Below are 23,539 nucleotides of genomic sequence, written 5' to 3'. Positions count from 1 at the left end.
TCCTGCGGGCGCCAGCCCCGCCCTCTGACCGCCCCCATCGCCTGCAGGACCCACCCCTGTCCAGGCCTCGGGGAACCGCGCGGCTGAGAACTCGGCCCAGGGGACGGAGAGGCCGGGGTTCAAGTCCTGTGCCGTCCCTGGGAGTTTGGGGGGCCACTGACTCCCCCGCTCCGAACCATGCTAGCTCGACCCCGTAGGCATAGAGGTGCCCTCTCCAAACCTGAATGATTCTCTGAATTTCTGGAGAGGAAGCTCATTGTGAGGCTGGGGAGAGGGGGTGCGGTATTTCGGCTAAACTGGAGCCTCCCAGTAAAGTCGACGGTGCCAGAGTTAGGTTCTGGACTGGGACAACCGGAATTCAGATCCACCCGGTTCTGACTGGTGACAAAAGGGAGGTACCACCACCCTGGGCCTCAGTTTCCTCCTCTCTAACACAGGCGACTGTTGGTGCCAAGAGGTGCGAGTCTGCAGGAGACCCGCTGTGGTTCATCCAGCTGGTGCTTGGGGGGTGGGGAGGCTGGGGAAGGCGGCCGCCCAGGAAAGCCAGGGCACTCCCCAAGGCAAGGGGAGCCTGGTCCGCAGACATGTCAATAAACAAAGATAGGACCCCAATAAACCGATAACACAGCTGTATCAATGTCAGATGGCCAAGAAATACATGGTACTACAATGTGGTGGCACTTTATCTTGGAAAAGAGCCTAAATGTGCACGTGGAAGTGGCCTGGGAAGGGCAGCTGCATGTGAGGGGCAGTGAACTAGCGGAAACAGGGTTGTCGGAAATGAGACAGTCGTAGCCTCAGAGGGGGACAGGTATGGCTCCTCACACACTTGGGGGGCGGAGGAAGTTGGTAGGTGGTAGAGCCTGTGTGCGAGCGCGAATTTTGTTATCTCATGAGGCTTGGTTCATCTGGGCCCAGGTTTCTGCATTCACCTCGTGTTTCCTGGCGACGAGAGAGCCTATAAGCAAACACAGAATTTGTGCTATGCTCATAATTGTTCCGTAACATATCAGTCACATTGGAACACACTTGCATTTTATACAACCAAAGACCTTGTATGCATATATGCATAACCCATGGGCGCAGACAATGGGGTGGTGAGGGCCTGGGGTGAGGGTGGGAGTGGGCTGGAGGGGGTGGGGGAATGGTGGGGGACAAAAGGGGACATATGTAACACTTTCAACAATAAAGATTTAGATAATAATAAATAAAAATGCAAACAATAAATAAATAAAAGCAAGCATTGTAGCAGAACCGTGGTTCTAATCAGAGGTGGGAGTGGGCTGGAGGGGGTGGGGGAATGGTGGGGGACAAAAGGGGACATATGTAACACTTACAACAATAAAGATTTAGATAATAATAATAAAAATGCAAACAATAAATAAATAAAAACAAGCATTGTAGCAGAACCATGGTTCTAATCAGTAAGGTAGGGGGTGGATGTGATTGTGTGGTCTTGGATTTTGTATTTTCTGAGGTGGGGAATATTCATTGCTAGGGTAAAAGCAATTCTTGGTAGTTTGATCACTACCTTTGTTTTGGGGAGCATGGGAGCAGGTTTGGCTTCAGATAATCAGATTTTTATTTACTTTATTTTCTTTTTTATTGAATTTATTGGGGTGACATTGGTTAATAAAATTATATAGATTTCAGGTGAACAATTCTATGAAACATCATCTGTGTATTGTATTGTGTTCACCACCCCAAGTTAATCGAGTTTTTAAATGGTATTATTTATAGTTTGTGTATAAACCATGCATTGGGGATTATATGGGGAAAGGATGATTTTGAGGGTTAGCCATGTTTTTATTTTTTTAAAAATATATTTTATTCATCTGTGTATTGTATTGTGTGTTCACCACCCCAAGTTAATTGGGTTTTTAAATGGTATCATTTATAGTTTGTGTATAAACCATGCATCGGGGATTATATGGGGAAAGGATGATTTTGAGGGTTAGCCATGTTTTTTAAAAAATATTTCTGCCCTGGCCAGTGTGGCTCAGTGGTAGAGTGTCCACCCACGCACCAAAGGTCTCTGGTTAGATTCCCGGTCAAGGGCACATACCTGGGTTTGCAAGTCAATCCCAGGCCCTGGTCTGGCCTTGTGTGGGAGGCAACCAATCAATGTGTCTCTCATATCAATGTTTCTCTCTCTCTCTCTCTTTCCCCTCTTCCCTACCTTCCACTCTCTCTAAAAATCAATGGAAAAATCCTTAGGCAAGGATTAACAAAAATAAATAAATAAATTAATTAATTAAAATATTTCTGGTTGGTATAGTCTACCATTTTAAAATTATTTGTGGGAGCCCAGCCAGTGTAGGTCAGTGTTGAGCGTCAGCCTATGAACCAGAAGGTCGAGGTTAGATTCCCAGTCAGGCATATGCCTGGGTTGCAGGCTCAATCCCCAGTGTGGGGCATGCAGGAGGCAGCTGATCAATGATTCTCTCTAATTAATGATGTTTCAATCTCTCTCTACCTCTCCCTTCCTCTCTAAAATCTATAAAAATATATTTTAAAATTATTTGTGGTTTCAGGATATCTGGGATTCAGGACTGGAGAGTTCTCTTTAGTTTACTTGATTTTATTTTTGCATCATCTGAGTTTTGGAAATTATCCAAAGTTAGGAGAATTATCCAAGGCTTTTGGAAAATATACCTGGATATTTGGGTTTTGGGTCAGAGAATACTTTTCTTGTTTTATTCTGTGATCATCGGACTTTTATTGCTTTTTTTGTTTTCTTTTGTTAATCCTCATCTGAGGATATTTTTTCGATTGATTTTTAGAGAAGGTAGAAGGGAGGAGAGACAGAGAGAGAGAAACATTGATGTGAGAGAGACACATCCAGTGGCTGCCTCCTGCATGCGACCTGACTGGGGCCAGGGATCAAGCCTGCAACCAAGGTACATGCCCTTGACCAGAATCAAACCCAGGACCCTTCATTCCAGGGGCCAATGTTCTATCCACTGAGCTAAACCCACTGGGGCTATTACTATTTTTTAAAATTGATTTTAGAGGAAGGGAGAGAGAGAGAGAGAGAAACATGGATGTGAGAGATACATCAATCAGTTGCCTCCTGTATGCACCCCAATCAAGGTCCCTGACCAGGAATTGAACCTGAGACCTTCCAGTGCACAGCATGATGTTCCAACCAACTGAGCCACACTGGCCAGGGCAATCATCGTACTTTAAAAAATCCACACCATCATTTTATTTTAGCACCAGTTTTAGACTTACAGAATAATTGAAAAGATAGATTATAGTTTCCATATATCTACACCTAGTTAACCTGACTTTTGTAAATAATCTGGAGTTTGAGGTTTAGGGATTTTCCTGGATTTTGGAATTCCTGTTATTTATCTTGGTTTGGGCAGAGGGGTAAGAATCATCTGAATTTCGTAAATTATCTGGGGCCTGAGGACTATCAGAGGTTTGTATTATCTGTGTGTAGGATTATAGAGCAGGGACCCGGATGCCCTATCTCCTTACCCCCCATTTCACATCCCTTCTTTCTGGGTATCATGGGGCACCTCTCTCCTGACAGCTGGAGGTGCCCAGATGTGGGTCCAGACCCGCCCCTCCCCTGGGAGGGGCTCCGCCTCCTCTCCTTGGGGGCTTTATGTCTTTCTCTCCCCTACCTGCAGGTCCCGAAGGCTGTAACCTGTTTATCTACCACCTCCCCCAGGAGTTTGGAGACACGGAGCTGACGCAGATGTTCCTGCCCTTCGGCAATATCATCTCCTCCAAGGTGTTTATGGATCGGGCCACCAACCAGAGCAAATGTTTTGGTGAGTACCTGTGGAGGGTGCCCCTTCCTGCTGGCCAGCCTGTCCCACTCCCCTGGCCCTGGAACAGGGGATGGGGGTGGGGTGGGAGAGGTTGGTCATCGCTGAGACAAGCCTGGTCCAAAAGAATCGCATTTTTTAAAAAAAGAATCGCATTCATAATCAGAGTGAACACTTACTAAGCACCTACTGTTTGCTGGACACTTGCCATGCATTCTTTCTAAGACTCACTCGTTCATTCATTCATTCAATAAATACATATATTGTGTCCCTGCTGTGTGCCAGGTTCTGTGCTTGGCACTGGGCACATAGCAGTGAAGGAGGCCCACAAAGCCCTACCCTGAGAAAGCTCACAGCCCTCCTGCACCATCCGACAGAGCTTCCTTTGCTGATGGAATGTTCTACATCCAGTCTGTCTGAGCCATCAGCCCCTGTGACTACCAAGTACTTGAAATGTGCCCAGTGTGACCAAAGGATTAAATGTTTAATTGTATTTAATTTAAATTAAAATAACCACAAGAGCCAGTGGCTACCAAATTAGAAAGCACAGATTTAGGGGGAGGAGATGGAAATAAGGAATCATAGGATATAGGCCAGGGAATTATAAATAGTATGAAGAAAGATAGAGCTGACTGGTGATGAGCCAGCATGGGGAAATCTGTAGGAAGAGTGTTCTAGGAAGAGGCAACAGCATGTGCAAAGGCCCCGGGGCTGGGCATGTGTGTTGGAGGAACAGTGAGGAGGCCTGTGTGGATGGAACAGAGTGAATGATGGGGAGAGAGGGAGGAGGTAAGGGCAGGTGGGGGACAGGGACAGATCATCTTTGTCCCCAGAAACAGAGGAAATTAGGGCTCAGAGAGGCACTGACACTTGTTCAAATCACACAGCTGCAAAGAGGCAGAACCTAGATTAGAACTAGTCTGTTTGACTACAAAATCTGGACTGGTAACCCCACCCCATCCTCTTTGAAGAGCTAATTCTTGACTGTTAAGTGCCGTCTGTATATACTCAGTATCCAACCATAAAAGGGAAGAATTGTCCCAATTTACTGAGGGAGAAAAGAGAGGAACGAAATGGTCAGGTGACACACAGCAAGTACGACAGCAAGTACAGAACTCCCACTAGTGCCCAAGCCCCCTTTCTGTAACCTGCGTCCAGAAGGAAGAGGAAATTTCGGGAGGAAAACCCACCCAATCACTTTTAACCATCAGGGGGGTCATATGCATTCTCTGAGCCTCAGTTTTCTCATCTATATAATGAGGGGACTTAATGGAGATAAATACAATGATGTTAATCCCTCAACTCTAAATTCCCCCGTGGCTCCCCATGGGCCTCAGCAACCCTTCAACCCTGAGCCCCAATCTCCCTGCCTGACCTCCCACTTGGCCTTTCACACAGAGCTCAGGTGACCTCATCTCCAAATGCTTGTGTGGTTCCCTCCCCCTGGAGGGTCCCTGGCCTCTGGGCTGCACATGGTCCCTGTGATGACCAAGAAGTAAGGGGCCGGAGTAGGCCAGGCAGCCTTGAGCTGGCAGGTGGAGGGAGTTTGGCTGGTGGCAGTTTGAGGAGGGGGAGGCTTCAGTATTTCTGATGGTCTTGGGGGAAACTAGGAGTAGAGAGACTGACAGAGACAAAGAGAGAGAAGGAGGGAGAGATGGAAAAAGAGACGAGACAAAGAAGCACACACACAGTCATAAGGACAGACAAGACCACAGATGAATAGAGGTCTCAGGAGGCAAAGGGCTAACTGGCATCAGGGCCCAGAGGAGGCAGGCATCCTGGTGGGAGGGAGGACCTGGACCCCCAGAGGTAGGTCCCACCTGTCCCCAACTCCACATAGGAAGTCTCCGCAGAGCAAACCCCAGGTAAGGAATGAGTGCCCCATCCCCAGAGGCACGCAGTCCAGGCCAGGGGTGCTGTGTGTCCTCTGGCAAGCCCTGCCACCCCCGCCGCCCCCGGCTGCCTGCCCCTGCGAGCGCACACCCCGCCCCTAGGACCCCACGAGCCAGGAAGCCGAGTGGAAGACGCCCACGTTGCCCACCATCGCGGGTCCACCCCGGTCTCTGCAGGCTTCGTGAGCTTTGACAACCCAGCCAGCGCGCAGACTGCCATCCAGGCCATGAATGGCTTTCAGATTGGCATGAAGAGGCTGAAAGTGCAGCTGAAGCGGCCCAAAGATCCGGGACACCCCTACTGACCACGCCCACAGCCGCCCGGAGGCTGTGGGCTTGGCCCAGGTGAGCCGCCAGGCGGCCCCACCCGCCCCAACCCTGCCCCGGGTTTTCTGCACCCTCCCTATTCCCCAAACCCTCTCCCGGCCTGGGGGTGGGAATGGGGCCAGGGGGTGAGGTTGCTAAGGGGCCCCCAGGTTGGATTGTAAGGGACGGAGCTGGATGAAGACACTCCCAATCCCTGTCGTGGGAGGGTAGGATTGGGTTGGGGAAGTGGGGGAAGCCAGTGCTCACCAAGGGTGGTTCGAATCCTTCCTGGAGAAGCTTTGAAGGATAAATAGAAATTTGCCTGAGGGGCCAGGTTGGGAATGGGGTGGGGAATGTTGTGGGGATGGGCTTCTCTCCTGTCCTATGACTCCCAGCTGGGCCCCTCTCTCAGCTCCTCTATTTGGTATAGTTCATACCCAATGGGTTGATGGGAAGGTGGGATTTTGCCCCGCCCCCCATGCCAGAAAAAATGACCCCCCAAACAAATCCCCAAGAGTGTATTTTGATTTGACATCAGAGCAAACAATTTTATCAACTCATTACCTTTTTTAGGGAATGAATAGTGAGCCTAAGGGATCAATGAGGAAACTAACTACTGACCTCAAGCTTCCGTGAGCCTCATCTGTGAAATGGGCTCATAAAAACACCTCCCCTAGAGGCAGTAGGGAGGACTCACACAGGGGATGCATTGTTTTCCCAGTTGAGCCTGGGATCCACCACCTGTAAATTCTTGATAATTCCTATTTTTTTTCTTTTTTAATCACCATTGCCGTCATCAGAAAGCTTTGCCTGGGGTCTGGCGTAAAGTAGGTGCTCAGTCAGGGGATGGTGGTAACTTTCAGACCCTGTCAGGTCAGCACCCACAGATTTGAGGGTGTGCAGTCAGAGTCCTGCATCTTGGAGCTCACATTTGGAAACCTGCCACGTTTGGAAACCAACTCACAGGCAACCCACACACTTTTAACATGCTGGGATAGCACATCTTTCCTGAGCACCTACTATGTGCTAGGCACTGTTTCCAGTGTTTGGGGACACAGCTTCGCATGAACAGAAACTTGGGGGTGGGCGGGGGGAGGGGAGAAACTGCCATCCTGGTGCTCCAGTGGCAGGCAACAGGGGAGAGGAGACACAAATGAACAGGAATATTTGTCCCAAGTTGCCAGATAAGGACACGCACTTGGTTACCCTAACTCTGTTCCAAGCCAGGTTTGTCAGCCTCCAAACTCCAAAATGGACTCTTTCCGAAAAGATTAGGAATCTTGGGGTTCTAGACCCCAGCCTGGCCAGGGCAAGGGGGTGGATGGGAGGGGAGGTCCTTTGCCTTTGTGCCCAGCTCAGAGTTCCCTAACGCCCTCCCTTCTCCACCAGGTGAGGGGCCTTCCACCCCAGGAGGGTTTCCCCGCTTCCAACTGATCCAGGACTTTTCCGTAAATTACAACCGAGTTTGGACACCAGCCCTCCCTCTCCTCTCCTGTCTCCCCTGAGCCCCCTTCCCAAAATGTGAAGCGCTGCCGGAGAGGGCAGGGGGCTGAGGAGCTTACCACTTCCTCCTGGGAGATTTCCTGGCTCCTCACCCCCTACAACCTTGGTGGCTTCCCCAAACTAAATCACCACTTTTTCTATATATATATATGCATATATATAGAGAGAGCTATAGACAGTATATATATTTTTTGAGTGTAGATCATGGGACCAAACTTTTCTGACTTCCTTCCACCCAAGAGAAGGTGACCCTAGGCTGGTCACTCAGCAGGGACATAAGAAGGGCTGAGGCTGGCCGGACAGCCCCGTGTCTCCTCACCTCCCGGCTGTATCGTCAGACCAGGGTGCCAGAGAAGCACTGGGAGTCATCAGCCAACCGATATACCTCCAGGACTTTTGGCCGCTGCCACCGACGATTCTCTCGGGCCTATGGGCTCAGCCGGCTTGAGTGTCCCTGGTCCTAGCTGCAGCTTCCGGGACCCCGAACTTCCCTCCCTTGTCCCAGGGCCCTGCCTTCCCCCGCACAAAAGAGAGCCCCTGGCCTCCCCCAGCCCTTTCCCCCCAGTCATAGCCTTACTCATGTGACCAATAGCCCTTAGCTTTCCGTCAGGGGTAGATGGGGCCGGTGGGAGCCCCTCTCCTCCTACCCCTCCCAAGGGCAGGCAGCCAGCCCTCCCTGCCTTCGGATCACCAGCCTGGAATTCACGGTCTCATAACCAAGATTGCCACGCTCGTTGGACAAGCCCAACCTGCACTGGCCAAGCACCCCTTTGCCGAAGATACCTCTTCAAAGAATTTTTTTTTAACGTTGATCTTTCTGAGCAGGTACAAAGAAGAAAAGAGGAAAGAGAAGAAAAATGGGGGTGGGGGGAATCAAACAATGGATTTTTGTTTCCTAGCTGGGGCTGGGAGGGAGATCCTGTGGGGTGCCTCTCTATACCTACCCAAACCATGAAAACCCACCTTGAAGCACAGAGTCAAGTTCGTTTGGTCGTCCAGTGGAGCCTATTGCCAAACGAGGTACCAGAGAACTTAATAAGCTCAAGAAAAAGAATTTTTGGAAAAAAGAAAAACCCACAGCATTCCCTTTTGTTTCTACCAAAATGTGTTGACCAACCCAGAAAAAAAGAAAAGAAAAACACATAGTAAAAAAAAAAAAAAAAAAAAAAGGGAAAAGAAAAAAAAAATCTTCGGACCAACTTGTTTCGATATTCCAGAGTTTGATAATTGTTCAAAGACATTCTCTAGTGTGCCTGTATCCCGTGCGTCTGCGTGTGCAAGCGTGTGCTCAGGGGCCAAGAGGGGGCCTCATCTGCGTCTCCGGTGCCCACCAAGCTCCCGCCAGGCCTGGCGTGCAGTGGTGTGTGTCCTGATCCATGTTTACTGGCTGTAAATACCATTTTTATACTCCACACCGAAGATCTACATGATTTGTACAATGTACTTTATTTCTGCTACTAGTAATTTCATGAAGTTTCAACTTGCAAACCAACTTTTGGAAACAAACCCACACACACACACACACACACACACACACACACACACACACAAGGCAAGAAAAGGACTTAGAAGAAACTCTGGGCTGACCAATGTTGTGGCTGGAGAGGTCCTTGTCACTGTGGTGTGTTTCAGGTGAGAAGCTACGAGCATCATCTTTATGTCCCAAACACCTCTCTTTGGTCTGGAAAAACTGAAAGTTTATTTAATAAAAGTTTTACTTGCTAAAGGACTGAGTCCTCCTTATTTGCCCTTTCGCGTCAATAAAGACCAAGTGCATCTGGCCCCACTGAGTCACTGAGTTTCTGGGCTAGAGAAAAATTCAGATTTAGAGTTGGGAGATGCAGAAGGAGGTAATCCAAGAAGGCAGGTCTGAAGTCCCCATAGCCAAGATTTCATCTACTCCATCCAGAATTTGAGGAAATGAAGTGTTCTTTCTAGTGAAGAGCAGGTGCCTGTGTCTCTTGATTCCCACATTCGTTCAGTCAGCCCACAAATGTTTCTTGAACACTCACTGCACATCTGTCTCTTTGCTGGCCACTTCAGACACAGCAGTGACCAGAGGGCTGTAGTCTCTGCCCTCACGGAGGCAGCCCAGGAGAGGAGACTCTATACAACACACTTTTTTTGTTTTGTTAATTCTCATTCAAGGGTATTTTTTCCATTGCTTAGTTTTAGAGGGAGTGGAAGGGAGGAAGGGAGGGAGGGAGAGAGAAACATTGATGTGACAGACATATCCATCGGTTGCCTCCTGCACATACCCCAACTGGGGCCAGGAATTGAAGCTGCAACCCACGTATGTGCCCTTGACTAGGAATCAAACCCAGGACCCTTCAGTGCTCAGACCAATGCTCTAATCACTTAGCAACACCAGCCAGGACTATACAGTACAACACATTTTTTAAAATTGGGGTAAAATTCGCATAACCTAAAATTCACAATTTTTATCATTTTGAAGTGTATAATTCAGTGGCATTCAGTACATTCACAAGATTTTGCAGCCATGACCTCTGTCTAATTCCAGATCATTCCAGCACCCCAAAAGCAATTTCATCTCCCTTAGCAGTCATTCCCCAGCCCCTGGCAACCACTAATTCATTATCTCTGGATTTGCTATTCTGGACATTTCACAAAAATGGAATCTCACTGTGTGGCCTTTTGTGCCTGGCTTCTCTCACTGAGCATCATGTGTTCAAGGTTCATCTATGTTGTAGTGACTGTCAGCGCCTTTTTCTTTTTCATGGCTGAGTAATACTTCAGTGTGGATGGACCACATCTTGTGCATCCATTCATCCATCAGTGGACATTTGGGTTGTTGCCACCTTTGGGCTATTGTAAATAGTTCCACAATACATGTATACGTTTTTGTTTGAACACCTGTTTCAGTTCTCTTGGATAGATATTTATGAGCAGAATTGCTGGGTCATGTGGTAATTCTGTGTTTCACTCTTTGAGGAACCACCCAACCATTTTCCATGACAACTGCCCCATTTTATATACCCACCAGCAGTGTGTTCGGGTTCCAGTTTCTCTGCACCCTTGTCAGCACTGTTACACAATGATTTTTGAATTGGAATGTTGAGGGAGAAAGTCCCCAGTTGAACCTGTAACCAAAGACCCAGAAGTGCCCTGAGGAAGTGATGACTGAAGGAGATAAGACCAGAGAGATGATGTGGCTTTGGCTCCTGCTCCACTCCAGTGGAGGCCTCAAAAAAAAAAAAAAAATCCTGACACGTGGGGTGAGGACATGCGGCTCCAGAGGAGGGCCTTGGATGGGGGTATGAATAGTGGGGATAGCCACACCCAAGCTGAGCCTCTTGAAGTTAATGGGAGTCATACTAACCCCTCGATTTAATGAGCTACTTCATATCCTGCCAAATACTTTGCAAAACCATGTGTCTTATTGGTAATTCATCCCATTTTATGGTTGAGGAAACTGAGGCTCAGAGACATGGCGTGCCTTGCTCTAGCACCCACAGAGAGAACAAGGCCTGGCTGGGATACGAGCTGGGAGGAGGAGTCTGAGTCTGCCTAGCAGGGTTTTTTGGGTGGAAGGAACAGCCTGGGCCAAGGCTCCCAGGCTTGAGATGGTGTGGTGGTTGGACAGTTGGCTAAGACTGCAGCACTGGGCAAAGAAACAGGTGCAGAGGTGATAGGGGCCAGATTGCAGAGTCCTTTCCTGATCATGTACATAACTGTGTGCCAGACCTTGTCCCTCCCCAGGCCTCTGTCAAGGAGAGAGGTGGACAAGAAAATAAAAGTACTCACCTCTGCAAGAAAGAGTAATTCCAGAGCATGCTAAAAGTTGTGACCACCAGGAGATTAGCAAATCTGGGACATTACCTTAGGGCAAGGGGGAACCACAGAAGGGCTTTGAGCAGGGGAAGGGCATGATCAGATTAGGAAGTTAGGAGGATACCTGGGGTACCTCCAAGCTGATGAGGTGTAAATTGACGCTCTGGAGGATAATTTGGCAGGATAATATTCCTTTCAAGCATTTATTTATTAAGCACTTACTATTTACCAAGTATTGTTTTAAGCCTGTGTCATCTAATACAGTAGGCATTAGCTACATGTGGCTATTTCAATTTAAATTATTATAAACTAGAGGCCCTGTGCACAAAATTTGTGCACTGTAGGGGGGTCCCACAGCCCGGCCTGCACCCTCTCGCACACAGTCCAGGACCCCTCGGGTGGGATCGTGTCTAACCTGGCAGTCAGACATCCCTCTCTTGCAGTCTGGGACCCCTCACTCCTTACCGCCCACCTGGAGTGGAAGCAAGAGAGGTTCCCACCACCGCCGCTGTGTTCACCAGCTGTAAGCCCGGCTTCTTAGCACAGGGGTGGTGCCAGGAGCTTCTCCTGCCTCTGAGGCAGCACTAAAGAGCAGTGAGCCCGGCTTTTGGCTGAGCAGAGCTCCCACAGGGGAAGCACACTGACCACCAGGGGACAGCTCCTGCATTAAGCGTCTGCCCTCTGGTGGTCAGTGCACATCATAGCGACCAGTTGTTTCGCCGTTCGGTCGATTTGCATATTAGCCTTTATTTTATAGGATTCTCTTCCTCAGTCATACTAAACCACATTTTAAGGCTCAATAGCCACATGGTCGATTTGCATATTAGCCTTTTATTTTATAGGATTCTCTTCCTCAATCATACTAAACCACATTTTAAGGCTCAATAGCCACATATTCATCACTGCAGAAAGTTCTACAAGGCAGCATTGGCCTCGGTGATTTATGTGACTTAACTCACTTAGCCTACCACCATCCTGGGAGTATGTTCTATTAATAGCCCAAATTTATGAGTTAGTAAACTGGAGCCCAGAGAGGTTAAGTGACCTGCCTGAGGTGCACAGCAGCAGTTGAATCCAGGCTCTCAGGTGTGTCTCTTAACTGCTGCACTGCTCTGCTTCCCTGTGCTGTGTAGTGACTGAAATTCAAATGTTAGATTGTAATTCAAGTTACTGTTTATAATAGTTTAAGCTTTTAAATTTAACTCAAAGACTCAAAGTTGGTAAACGTTTAGAATGTGCATCCTTACAATACGAATGTCTCCATAGAGTGAACTGCTTTGTGCTTGGAATGGCTGAGCCATGGCTGTGGTGTAGGTTTTCATCCAGGGGGATAGGCTAAGTGGCACCCAGGGTGTATCAGTTAGCTATTGCTACATGAAAATTTTAGCAGATTAAAACAATACGCATCCATTAACTCACAGAGTTTCTGTAGGTCAGGAATCTAGGAATGACATAGCTGGGTGGTTATGGCTTAGGGTCTCTCATGAGGTCACAGTGAAGACATCAGCTAGGGCTGCCTTATCTGAAGGCTTGACTGGGGCTGGAGGAGCCCCTACTAGCTGGTTTCCTCATGTGGCTGTTGGCAAGAGACCTCAGTTCCTCTCCATGTGGACCTCTTGAACCCTGCCTTTTGTGACTATGTCCAGGTCACACCCCCTCACTTCTGCCTTATTCTATTTGTTAGAAGCAAGTCACTAAGTTTAGCCTACAGTCATGGCAGGCATACACACCAGGAGGTGGGGACAGAGGCCCACACAGGGAGCGCTCTCATGGTGGAATACCGTGTGGCTGTTAAAGAATGGAATCATCTCCAGGTCATACTGTTAGATGAAAACAAGAGAGATGCAGAAAAATGCACACAGCAGGAAATAATCCATGAGGGATGTGTGTATGTAGCTTCTAAAAAATGCATAAGTATACATTCTCTCTGGGGCCATGTGTATGCTTGTAAGAAAGAGAGGGAAGGCCATGGCCACTTTGGCTCAGTGGATAGAGCGTCGGCCTGTGGAATGCAGGGTCCTGGGTTCGATTCCAGTCAAGGGCACGTACCTCGGTTTCAGGCTCCTCCCTGGCCCACCCAGCCCTGGTCAGGGCACATGCAGGAGGCGACCCATCGATGTGTCTCTCTCACATTGAATCAATGGGAAAATATCCTCGGGTGAGGATTAACAAAATATGTATATATTAAAAAAAGAAAGAGAGGGAAGGGCTAGAAGTCTCTTCACCAGAAGGAAGGTTCTGGTTTTGCAGAGTAAGGAGCTGGGGGCCAGGATGAAGCAGTGCTGCAATCTTTACAAGGTCTACCTAAATATATTCAGGTATTATTTAGGAAATTAAGAATTTATTTTAAATACATTTTCAAAAGATGAATGGAAAAGGCAGGTATGAGAGGTATTTGGGGGAAAGTGCCTACATTTAACACAGCCGCCCCCACTGCCCTGTGGAGAGGCCTGTGTAACAAGGGCCAACAGCCAGTCAGGAACTGAGTCCGACCAACAACCACATGAGCTTGGAAGTGGAGCCTTTCCCAGTTCGGCTTTCAGAAGAGACCCCAGCCCAGCTAACACCTTGATTGCAGTCTGTGAGAGACCCTGAAGAAGAGAATCAAGCTAAGTATTCCTGGATTCCTGCCCACAGACACTATGAGATAAATGTTTTAACTCACTAAGTTTTAAGGTAATTCATTATGCAGCAACTAGAGGCCCGATGCACAAAATTCGTGCAAGGGGCTCAGCCCTCACAGCCACGGCTTCGTCTGTAAGGTCGTCCGGAAGGACGTTCAGAAGGTTGTCATTTGACTGTTCAGTCCAATTAGCATATTATACTTTTATTATTATAGACTAGAGGCCTGGTGCACAAAATTCGTGCATGGGGGCGGGTCCCTCAGCCCAGCCTGCACCCTCTTCAATCTGGGACCCCTCAGGGGATGTCTGACTGCCAATTTAGTATACATTCTCTCTGGGGCCATGTGTATGCTTGTAAGAAAGAGAGGGCCTGATCCCGGGATTGGGCCTAAACCAGCAGTTGGACATCCCTCTTGCAATCTGGGACTTCTGGCTCCTTACCACTCTCCTGCCTGCCTGCCTGCCTGATTGCCCCTAACTGCCCCCCCCTGCCGGCCTGATTGCCCCTAACTGCCCCCCCCTGCCGGCCTGATTGCCCCTAACTGCCCCCCCCTGCCGGCCTGATTGCCCCTAACTGCCCCCCCCTGCCGGCCTGATTGCCCCTAACTGCCCCCCCCTGCCGGCCTGATTGCCCCTAACTGCCCCCCCCTGCCGGCCTGATTGCCCCTAACTGCCCCCCCCTGCCGGCCTGATTGCCCCTAACTGCCCCCCCCTGCCGGCCTGATTGCCCCTAACTGCCCCCCCCTGCCGGCCTGATTGCCCCTAACCACCTCTGCCTCAGCCCCTGCCACCATGGCTTTGTCTGGAAGGACGTCCAGAAGATGTCTGGTCTAATTAGCATATTACCCTTTTATTAGTTTAGATGATAACCTGCATATCAGCAAAACCTCATAAACTATAACCACAAAACCTACCAAGTGCCTAAAATAAATCTCAGGAAAACCTGGAGAACATGGTAACATTTTCTTGAAAGGCATAAAAGAAAAAGTAGTGAACTGGACAATGATGGTACCCAGGGCAACTCATGATTTTAAAGGGTCAGCTCTCCTGGATGAGCCTTGAATTTCTGTCCAGTTCAGATTCCCACAGTAGTTTGTACAAAACTGGACAAACTGGTTCTCAAACTCATGTTTGGGAGAGTAAGGGAAACAAAACTAGACTGTGCCCAAACGAATGGCTGTTTATTGAGCACCTCCTATGTGCCAGACATAGTTCCCAGTGTGTCTTATCTCATTTAATCACCACAGCAGTCCTAGGAGTTAGGGTCTAGTTCACAGATGGGGAGCCTGCCCACTTAACCTCTATGCCATGCTACTCTATAAAACACGAAGGCACATTATGAAGCTATAGCAACTAAAATAGCATGTCATCCATGTCTGCTGTGTCTTATTTACTTTTCTATTCCCTAGAGTCCCACACAGAGCAGCTGCTTGCTACATGTCCTAAAAGCATAGTGGTTAAGTCTGGAGGCCGACTGCCCAGGATTTGAATCCCGGTTATGACGTTCATCAGACCAGTGGCCAATCTCTCTGCAGCTCAGTCCTCCTTCCCCTCCAGCCCCCGCCTTCTGGGAAATGAGGCTAATAGGGCACACACTTCTGAGGGTTGTTGTGACAGGTAATAGTTCTAAAGCCCAGAGTAGACTTCAGAAGCGTCAGAATAATCGCTTCGAAAAGTAAAAAGTGTCCTTTCCAGAGGCTTCACCCCTAACCACCAGCAGGGGCCAGCAGAGACCCACACCTTCGTTTCCTGTTGGAACCTTCATTGGAAATGCCACAAGCATCATTGAGCTCTAGGTTTGTGCCACCTGCTGCGCAGCTGGGTGAGGTAGTGAGGGCGATTCTAGGCTCTCTCCTGGGACACAAAAGCTACCCTGTGCGAATTAGCTCGTCCCTTAAAGCCGGCCCCACCTCCCTTCTCTCCCCTTCTCTCTCCAGATTGAATGTAGACGGAACACTCTCCGCCCCACCCCCCTACTCCTGGAGTTGTGCGCTGGAGGCACGTGCGATCTTTCAGGCACTGGGAACAGCACTGGCCAAGGTACAGAGGTAGGAATTATTCGGGTCCCAGTCACAGAATAGAGGGCCTTCAGCCTGGTTGGCCTCAAGGCTGCACAGAGGATGGAAGCAGGGCATGTGGTGGTCAAACTGAGATTGAAATCGGACATGAGGCCGAGGTGACATGCTCACCTCTGGGTTCTCAATATTTGCTGAGTGATTCGAGGTCTGCCTGCCCTTGGGCAATCTCATTCTTTCTTCAAGCCTCAGTTTCCTCGTATGTAAAATGGGGCTTGTGATGGTATGCACCATCCAGGTTTGTTGCAACGACCAGGGAAATTAATTAATGCATACAGATAACAGCCTTGTCAACAAGCATTTATTGAGTGCATCCCCTGTGCCAGGTGCTGTGGTAGGTATTAGAGACACAGCCAGGAACAAAATGCACACTATTCCCTGACCATCCTTCCCCCCACCGACCCAGAATCCTGCCCCAAGGCCCACCTCCTCTCTGTCCCCTTTTCCCACGCCTATCAAAACAAGTTGGAGTGAGGGTGATCTACATATTCATCAGACCATCAGCCAATCTACAATCTGAAGTCGGACTTGACTTCAGAGCTTGGCTGATTGTGACGTCAGGAGTGATGCATTCAGTGGTCCTTAAAGGAGCAGTAAACTGTAAGTCGGTTCCAAACTTCCCCATAGAAAAGGAAGTTTGGAACCAACTGATAGGGACACATACCTGCTTCTCTTTGGGGAGGTCTGTGCAATGCAGGTTGGGGTGTGCAAGGCATAGAAACCAGTTCAGACTAATGGCACCGAATCGCTTTGCCATCCTGGGTGAAGTGCAGGGATGCGCCTGCCAGGTTGCAGCAGAGAGCTGGGATTTCAGCACTGGGGGTCGCGGACAGCTCCAGGGTCTGGACTGAGGGTTGCTGTGTGGGTGGGTGGGTGGTTATATAGGCGGTTCTGGGGACAGGGTCCAGAAGAGACCCCAAGCCCTCAGCCCGCCCACCTTTCTCTGCCTGTCTGCCCCCTATCGAAGCCTCCAACGAGCCCAGCCCTAAATCTATGAACCCACCTGACATCTCCAAGCAGATGTCACTCAGGTTGAAACTGTTCCGGTCCCCAATCCTGCTCCTCCACATCGTCTCCATCTCAGCAGATGGCAGTCCCATCCTTCCAGGTGCTGGGGCCAAACAGCACCTTTCTTGCTTGCTCACTCCATATCCAATCTATTGGCAAGTCCTGTTGCCTTTGCCTTCAAAATTCTGTCCTGGATCTGACCGCTTCTTGGCACTCCTCTGCCTCCACCTGGTCCAGCACCATCACTTCCCACCGACACCTGTACAGTCCTCCATTCTGGTCCCCAGGGTCCCCTCCTCGTACCACCTTTTGGTCCATTCTCCCTGAAGCAGCCACCAGAGAGTGCGTGTGAGCAACCTCTTCTGCCCCTCTGCCCACAGCCCTCCAGAGCTGCCCCTCCCTGGGGTAAAAGCCCAAGTCCCCCCCCTCCGCCCACGAGGCTCTGCACAGCCTGCCTGTCTCCTCCCAACCCTCATCTCCTCCCTTTCTCCCACTCACTCACTCTGCTCCAGCCACACAGGCCTCCTTACTATTCTCCTAACATGCAAGGCATGGTACTGCCCTAGGGCCTTTGCATGGCTGTGCCCTTTGCCTGGAACCCTCCTCCCCCAGATACTCACCTGCAAAACCTCCTTCTCACTCACATGGGTATCCTGGTCGGAGAGTGGGAGTGGGAGAAGTTAGCAGAGGACTAACTATGAGGCGTCACAGGCCCCAGAGACCCAGTGAGGACATTGATCTCAATCTGAAAGGCAATAGGGAGCCACGGGAGGGTTTTATATGGGGTAGAGGTCAGACAATCACATCTGCATTTTTAAAAATCCTCACCCGAGAAGTGAGGGTATTTTTATATTGATTTTTAGAAAGAGTGGAAGGGAGGGGGCAGGAGGAGAGAGACAGAGACAAAGACATTGATAGGAGAGAGACACATCAATTGGTTACCTCCCTCTCATGCCCTGACCAGGGCTGGGGATCGAACATGCAACCAAGGTTAACTGAGCATCAAACCCATGACCCTTCAGTCCTTGGGCCAATGCTCAAACCACTGGGAAAACTGGCCAGAGCACAGCTGCATTTTTAAGTCTCCCCCTGGCTGTGGAGAACATGCTGCAGGGGAGACTAGGTAAAAAGATGCTTGTGCTGGCTTCTAGGCAAGCAAGGGTGTGGCTTAGATGAGGCCAGGGCTCCCCAGAATCTGTCACCTTCGTCATCTAAACATGAATGTATATAATTATATACATCATGTCCACCTCCTCCAGCATACTGTGGGCTCCCTGAGGGCAGGATTGGGGTCTGCCTTGGTCTTATTATGTTTCCCAGAGCTCAGTACAGGACCTGGCATACAGCAGGTGCTCAGTAAAAGTCTGATGAATGAATGGATAAATATCTCATGCCCAGAGGCCTGGTTTGAGGACATCTGACATCACATTAAATATCACATCAAAGCTGCAAAGAGGTCATCATTGGACCCACTGTGCAGATGGGAAATTTGAGGCTCAAAAAGAGGAAGGGATTTGCCTGAGCAAATCCAGACCACTTGAGAGCGTCCTCTGGTGGTCACGGGAAGGTTCCAGGGGAAGGTGGCATTTGGGTGGAGGCTGGAAGGCTGGTGATAAAGGTTGAGGGTCAGAGGAGGCCACTCCAGGCTACAGGAAGGGCATGAGCGCGAATCAAGTCGTTCAATTGCTGGAAGATAAGATCCAGCAGGCAGCCCGATGGGCACAATATGTGGGGCTTGAGGGTCAGAGAGATGGTCCTGAGCTGGGAAGGTTTGTGGGAGGCAGAGGAGTGCTGTGGACTGCAAACTGCCATGACACCTGTCCGGCACTGCCCTTACGTTAGCCCCTCCCCTTGAGTGTGGGGCAGAACTTGCTCTAACCAATCGAATTTGGTAAAGATAATAATGTCCCTCCCATGGTCTGTTTATTCCCCCCACCCTTGTGTTTTTCTTAATTGTGGTAAAATACATGAAGCATAAAATTTACCATTTTAATCATTTTTAGGTGTACAGCTCAGTGGCACTAAAGTACATTCACACAATTTATAACATAAACATGTATATCATATACAATATAAAGAATATAAAATGCTATAACATAATCATTTATATGAATTACATATTTGAAATATAATGTAAATAATACTAAAAGCTATAGTTTTTTTTCTAAGCACTGTTTTAGTTACATCTCACAAAGTTTGATATGTTGCCATTTTCATTTAATTAAAAGCATTTTCTCAGATTGCAAAGATTTTTTTCTTTGAAATAGGTTATTAAGAACTTTGTTGTTTAATTTTCAAATATTTGGAGTTTTTCATGTATCTTTTTGTATTTAATACCTCATTTAATTTTGTTATGGTCCGAGAACATAATTTGGGTGATTTGAATTTTCTTACATTTATTAAGGTTTGTTTTATGGCCTATTTCGGTGAATATGATTAAAGAGTATGGTCTATCTTGGTGAATGTTCCATGGTAACTTTTTAGAAAAATATACTCTACTGTTGTTGGATGGAGTATTCTATAAATGTCATTTCAAGTTGCTCTGTAGTGTTGTTCAGGTCTTCTATATCCTTGCAGATTTTCTGTCTACTTTTTCCATCCGTTGCTGAAAGAATAGTTGTTGGAGTCTTCAAGTATAATTGCAGATTTTCTACTTTAAGTTCTATCAGTGTCAGCTTTATGTATTTTGATTGTATGTTGCTGAATTGTACATGGTTAGATGCATACACATTCCTTTATCATTATATGTCCCTTGCTGTAATGTCTGCTTTGTCTTTTTTTTTTAATTTTCAATTATAGTCGACATTCCATTGCTTTGTCTGATTTTAATGTATCCATTCCAGCATTTTTAAAATTAGTGTTACCTTGAACATGGTTAGATGCATACACATTCCTTTATCATTATATATCCCTTGCTGTAATGTCTGCTTTGTCTTTTTTTTTAAATTTTCAATTACAGCCGACATTCCATTGCTTTGTCTGATTTTAATGTATCCACTCCAGCATTTTATTTTATTTTTTTTAATATATTTTATTGATATTTTACAGAGAGGAAGGAAGAGAGATAGAGAGTTAGAAACATCGATGAGAGTTGCTGAATTGTACATGGTTAGATGCATACACATTCCTTTATCATTATATGTCCCTTGCTGTAATGTCTGCTTTGTCTTTTTTTTTTAATTTTCAATTATAGTCGACATTCCATTGCTTTGTCTGATTTTAATGTATCCATTCCAGCATTTTTAAAATTAGTGTTACCTTGATATATGTCCCCCATCCTTTTACTTGTAACTTATCTATACCTTTTATTTAAAATTGGTGTCTTGCTAATCATAAATTTTCTCAGCTTTCGTTTGCTGAAAAAAACTTCATTTCTCCATTTTCTAATGACATTTTCACTGAGTATAAAATTCTGGGTTGAGAGTTTTTTCCTACCAGCACTTTGAAGATGTCACTCCATTGTCTCCTTGCTTGCACCATTTCTGATGAGAAGTCTGCTATTATTCTTGTCTTTGTTCCTCTGTGTAACATCTTTTTTTTTTTCCTGGCTGCTTTCAAGAATTTTCTTTTTCTCTTTAATTTTCTGCATTTTGAATATTATAATCTGGGTATGTGTTTGGGGTGATATTTGTTCTGTTTGGTATTTTCTGAACTTCCTGGATCTGTTACTTAATGTCTTTAATTTTGGAATTGGCCATTCTCTCTTAAAATATTCTGCTGTCTTTCTTCTCCTTCTGGGATTCTGACTAAACATATATTCGATTATTTAATCTTGTCCCACAGCCCTTGGGTTCTCCTCACCTGTCTGTGACACCTCTATAATTCTTGAGTATCTTTTTTTTAAATTCTTTATTAGTTAAGGTATTACAAATGTGTCCTCATCCCCCCATTAAACCCCATTAACCCCATCCTCCCCGCCCCCCACTCATGCTCTCATCCCCCTGTTGTCCATGTCCATTCTTGAGTATCTTTTTAACAAAAAGAGCAGGCTTCAGGCTTGATCTCTGGGTAGACTTGGATAAGATTGAGGAGGTTCTTGTTGCATTTATCTTTACAGCTGACCTTGACTCATATTAGCCTATAGTTGTACTTTTCTCTTTAAATACATCCAAGACTCTTCATATAAATGGTTCAATCAAAATAAAAGTAATACCTGGACACAGCCAAAATGGGGATGGTGGTCTGAGTGTTACAGAAGATTGAGAGAGACTTCCCTATCTAGCCTCGTCATTTCAAAGCTGGAGAAACTGAGACACAGAGTGGACCTGGGTCCTCGGCCCTTGTTATTGGGAGACGAGACCTGGTGGAGGAGCTGGGGAGGCCTCACACAATCCAGGCCCTGGCCCAGCTCAGCTGCTGTTGGAAGTTTGAGCATTGGGCTGTCCCTCAGGGGTCTGTTTCCTTGAGTGGAAAATGCAGCTGATAAACCAGGCCTCTCTGGTGGGAGTATAGGGCACGTGGCCCAGAAGCTCCACAACCTGCACCATTGGCTGGAGTATGGCTGGGTCTCTTGGTCTTTCTTGTTCTGTCTCTGTGTGTGTCTCTGTCTCAGTTTGTCTCTGTCCCTCCCTGCTTCTGTCTCCCTCTGTGTATGTCTCCCTCTCATCCTCTTTACGTCTCTCTGTCCCTCTTTGTGTCTGTATTTATCTCTGTGTGTATGTCTCTGTCTATCTCTGTTTATCTCTTCTAATGTATGTCTCTCTCTTTCTCTTCCTCCTTCCCTCTCTTTCCCATTCTCCCTCTCTTTCTCTCTGTTTCAATTCCAAAAAATTCAGAAATTATGGATAAGAAAATTAATACAGATACACCCTTTAAGTCCGGAATTTTGGGGTTCTGGCATGTCCTACACCAAGAAGTGATCAAGTTCACAGTGGAAGTCTGTTCTAAGTTGTTGGTTTTCTTCATGCCATACTCACAGGATGATAGGAAGACAAACATTGGTTATAAAACAAATGATGCCCTGGGTGGTATGGTCTCAGTGGTTAGAGCATGGCCCGAGCACTGAAGGGTTGAGGGTTAGATTGCCAGTCCAGGGCACATAATTGGGTTGCAGGTTTGATCCCTGGTTCCAGTAAGGGTGCATGTGGGAGGCAATCAATGGATGTGTCTCTCAGACACACTGATGTTTCTTTCTTTCTCTTTCTCTTTCTCTCCTCTTCTCTCTTCTCTCTTCTCTCTCTTCTCTCTCTCTCTCTCTCTCTCTCTCTCTCTCTCTCTCTCTTTCCCTCCCTCCCTCCCTCTCCCTCCCTTCTTTCCCGTTTGAAGGCTGCCTCCCACATCTGCCTTCCGCCAAGGCCCAGGCTCTGACCCGCCATCTGAATGCCTCACTCCAACCGCACATCTGTGGGGTAATTGTCTCCTCGACCACAAGGTACTGAGGCAAATTATAGTTATGGGGCGGGGGCCTCCATGTGGGCGAACCGCGTCCGCTGGGCTGGGCTCCCCAGGCCTCAACTGTGAGAGATGGCCGAGGCGTGGCCCAGCTCCGGCCATGAGAGCAACGCCTGGCTTCTTGCCCCTCCCCACCCCCTTGCCAGACCTGCATCTTTTATGCCAAGATGTGAATGCCTTTTGTGAAAGTCAGCAGGAAATGCCAATGTTTGCAAAACCCTGGACCCGTTATTCATTCATTCGTTCATTCATTCAAGACATATTACTGAGTGCCTACTCGGTGCCAGGGACTGTTCTGGGTACTGAGGCCAAAGCAGTGAATACGACAGACAAAAGCTGACACTCCACTGGGGAACACAGGCAAGAAATAAATAATAGTAACAAATAAACTAAAGCTGGAGGGGGTGAGAGCGCCGGGGGAGGAGGAGCAATTTTCAGCAGGGGGTCACAGCAGTTTCCATAGGAAGGCTTCATCCAACCTGAGACCTGTAGGAGGGGAGAGGGAGCTGGTGACTATTTGGCACTCCTGCGTTACAGGGGTGAATTCTACTTACCGTGTGTCCCTGGGCTCCTGACTAAACGTCTCTGAGCCTCTGTTTTCCTATCTGTGAAAGAGGAATAATCGAAGTATTGACCTCACATGGCTTTTGGGAGGGTTCGATGTGATTGTGCACCAGGTGCATAGTAGCTGATCAATCAATGGTTTATGTTAATAAGGATGATTCAGATAACGGGGTTTAATGCACACGCTTTGTCAGTGATCATTGGAGCCTGTGTGTGCACAGTCCTGTCCGGGGTGACTGGGAGTCCCAGTGAGGGCTCTGACCTGGGGCCTGTCCTCCAGGAGCCCTCGTGTGCTCAGGGCTGGGGCCTGGGGCCAGGAGGGGGGGGTGTCACACAGGTATCTTTTTCTCAAGGAAAATATGGCTGATAATCCAGGCGTCTTGGGTGGGGGTTAAGAGTGTGTGACCCGGCCAATGGATGGGGTGTGGCTGGGTGTCTCTCTCCAACCCTCTCACTCTCTCTGTCTCTTTGTCTCTGTATCTGTTTGCCTTTATCTCTATCTAACTCTCTTTCTCACTCTGGGGGTGGGTGGGGCATACTGGGCTGGGTTTTAAAGGATGCATAGGAGTCTCCAGGTGCTGGAAGAGGAAGGGTGTGCCAGG

The 23,539-nt window shown here is 47.9% G+C and overlaps 1 protein-coding gene across 10 annotated transcripts in view; it reads left to right on the top strand.

Moving 5' to 3' along the window:
• The window catches only part of CELF5 (CUGBP, Elav-like family member 5), a 53,780-nt gene extending 37,922 nt beyond the window's left edge, over positions 1 to 15,858 (top strand). For 2 of the 10 annotated variants that reach the window (XM_014533657.1, XM_014533652.1), the window contains exons 10-11: positions 3,642 to 3,785; positions 5,852 to 9,035. In XM_014533657.1, coding sequence (XP_014389143.1) covers positions 3,642 to 3,785; positions 5,852 to 5,979 — 272 coding nt within the window. In that variant the 3' untranslated portion in view covers positions 5,980 to 9,035. The other 8 variants (XM_014533635.1, XM_014533655.1, XM_014533647.1 and 5 more) reach the window with 7 other exon arrangements.
• Positions 15,859 to 23,539: the final 7,681 nt, after the last annotated feature.

The sequence above is a fragment of the Myotis brandtii genome, unplaced genomic scaffold (genome assembly GCF_000412655.1).
Source record: "Myotis brandtii unplaced genomic scaffold, ASM41265v1 scaffold122, whole genome shotgun sequence".
NCBI classification, from domain to species: domain Eukaryota; kingdom Metazoa; phylum Chordata; class Mammalia; order Chiroptera; family Vespertilionidae; genus Myotis; species Myotis brandtii.
The sequence above is the reverse complement of the archived record's forward strand: the minus strand, read 5'-3'. Positions and strand labels throughout refer to the sequence as shown.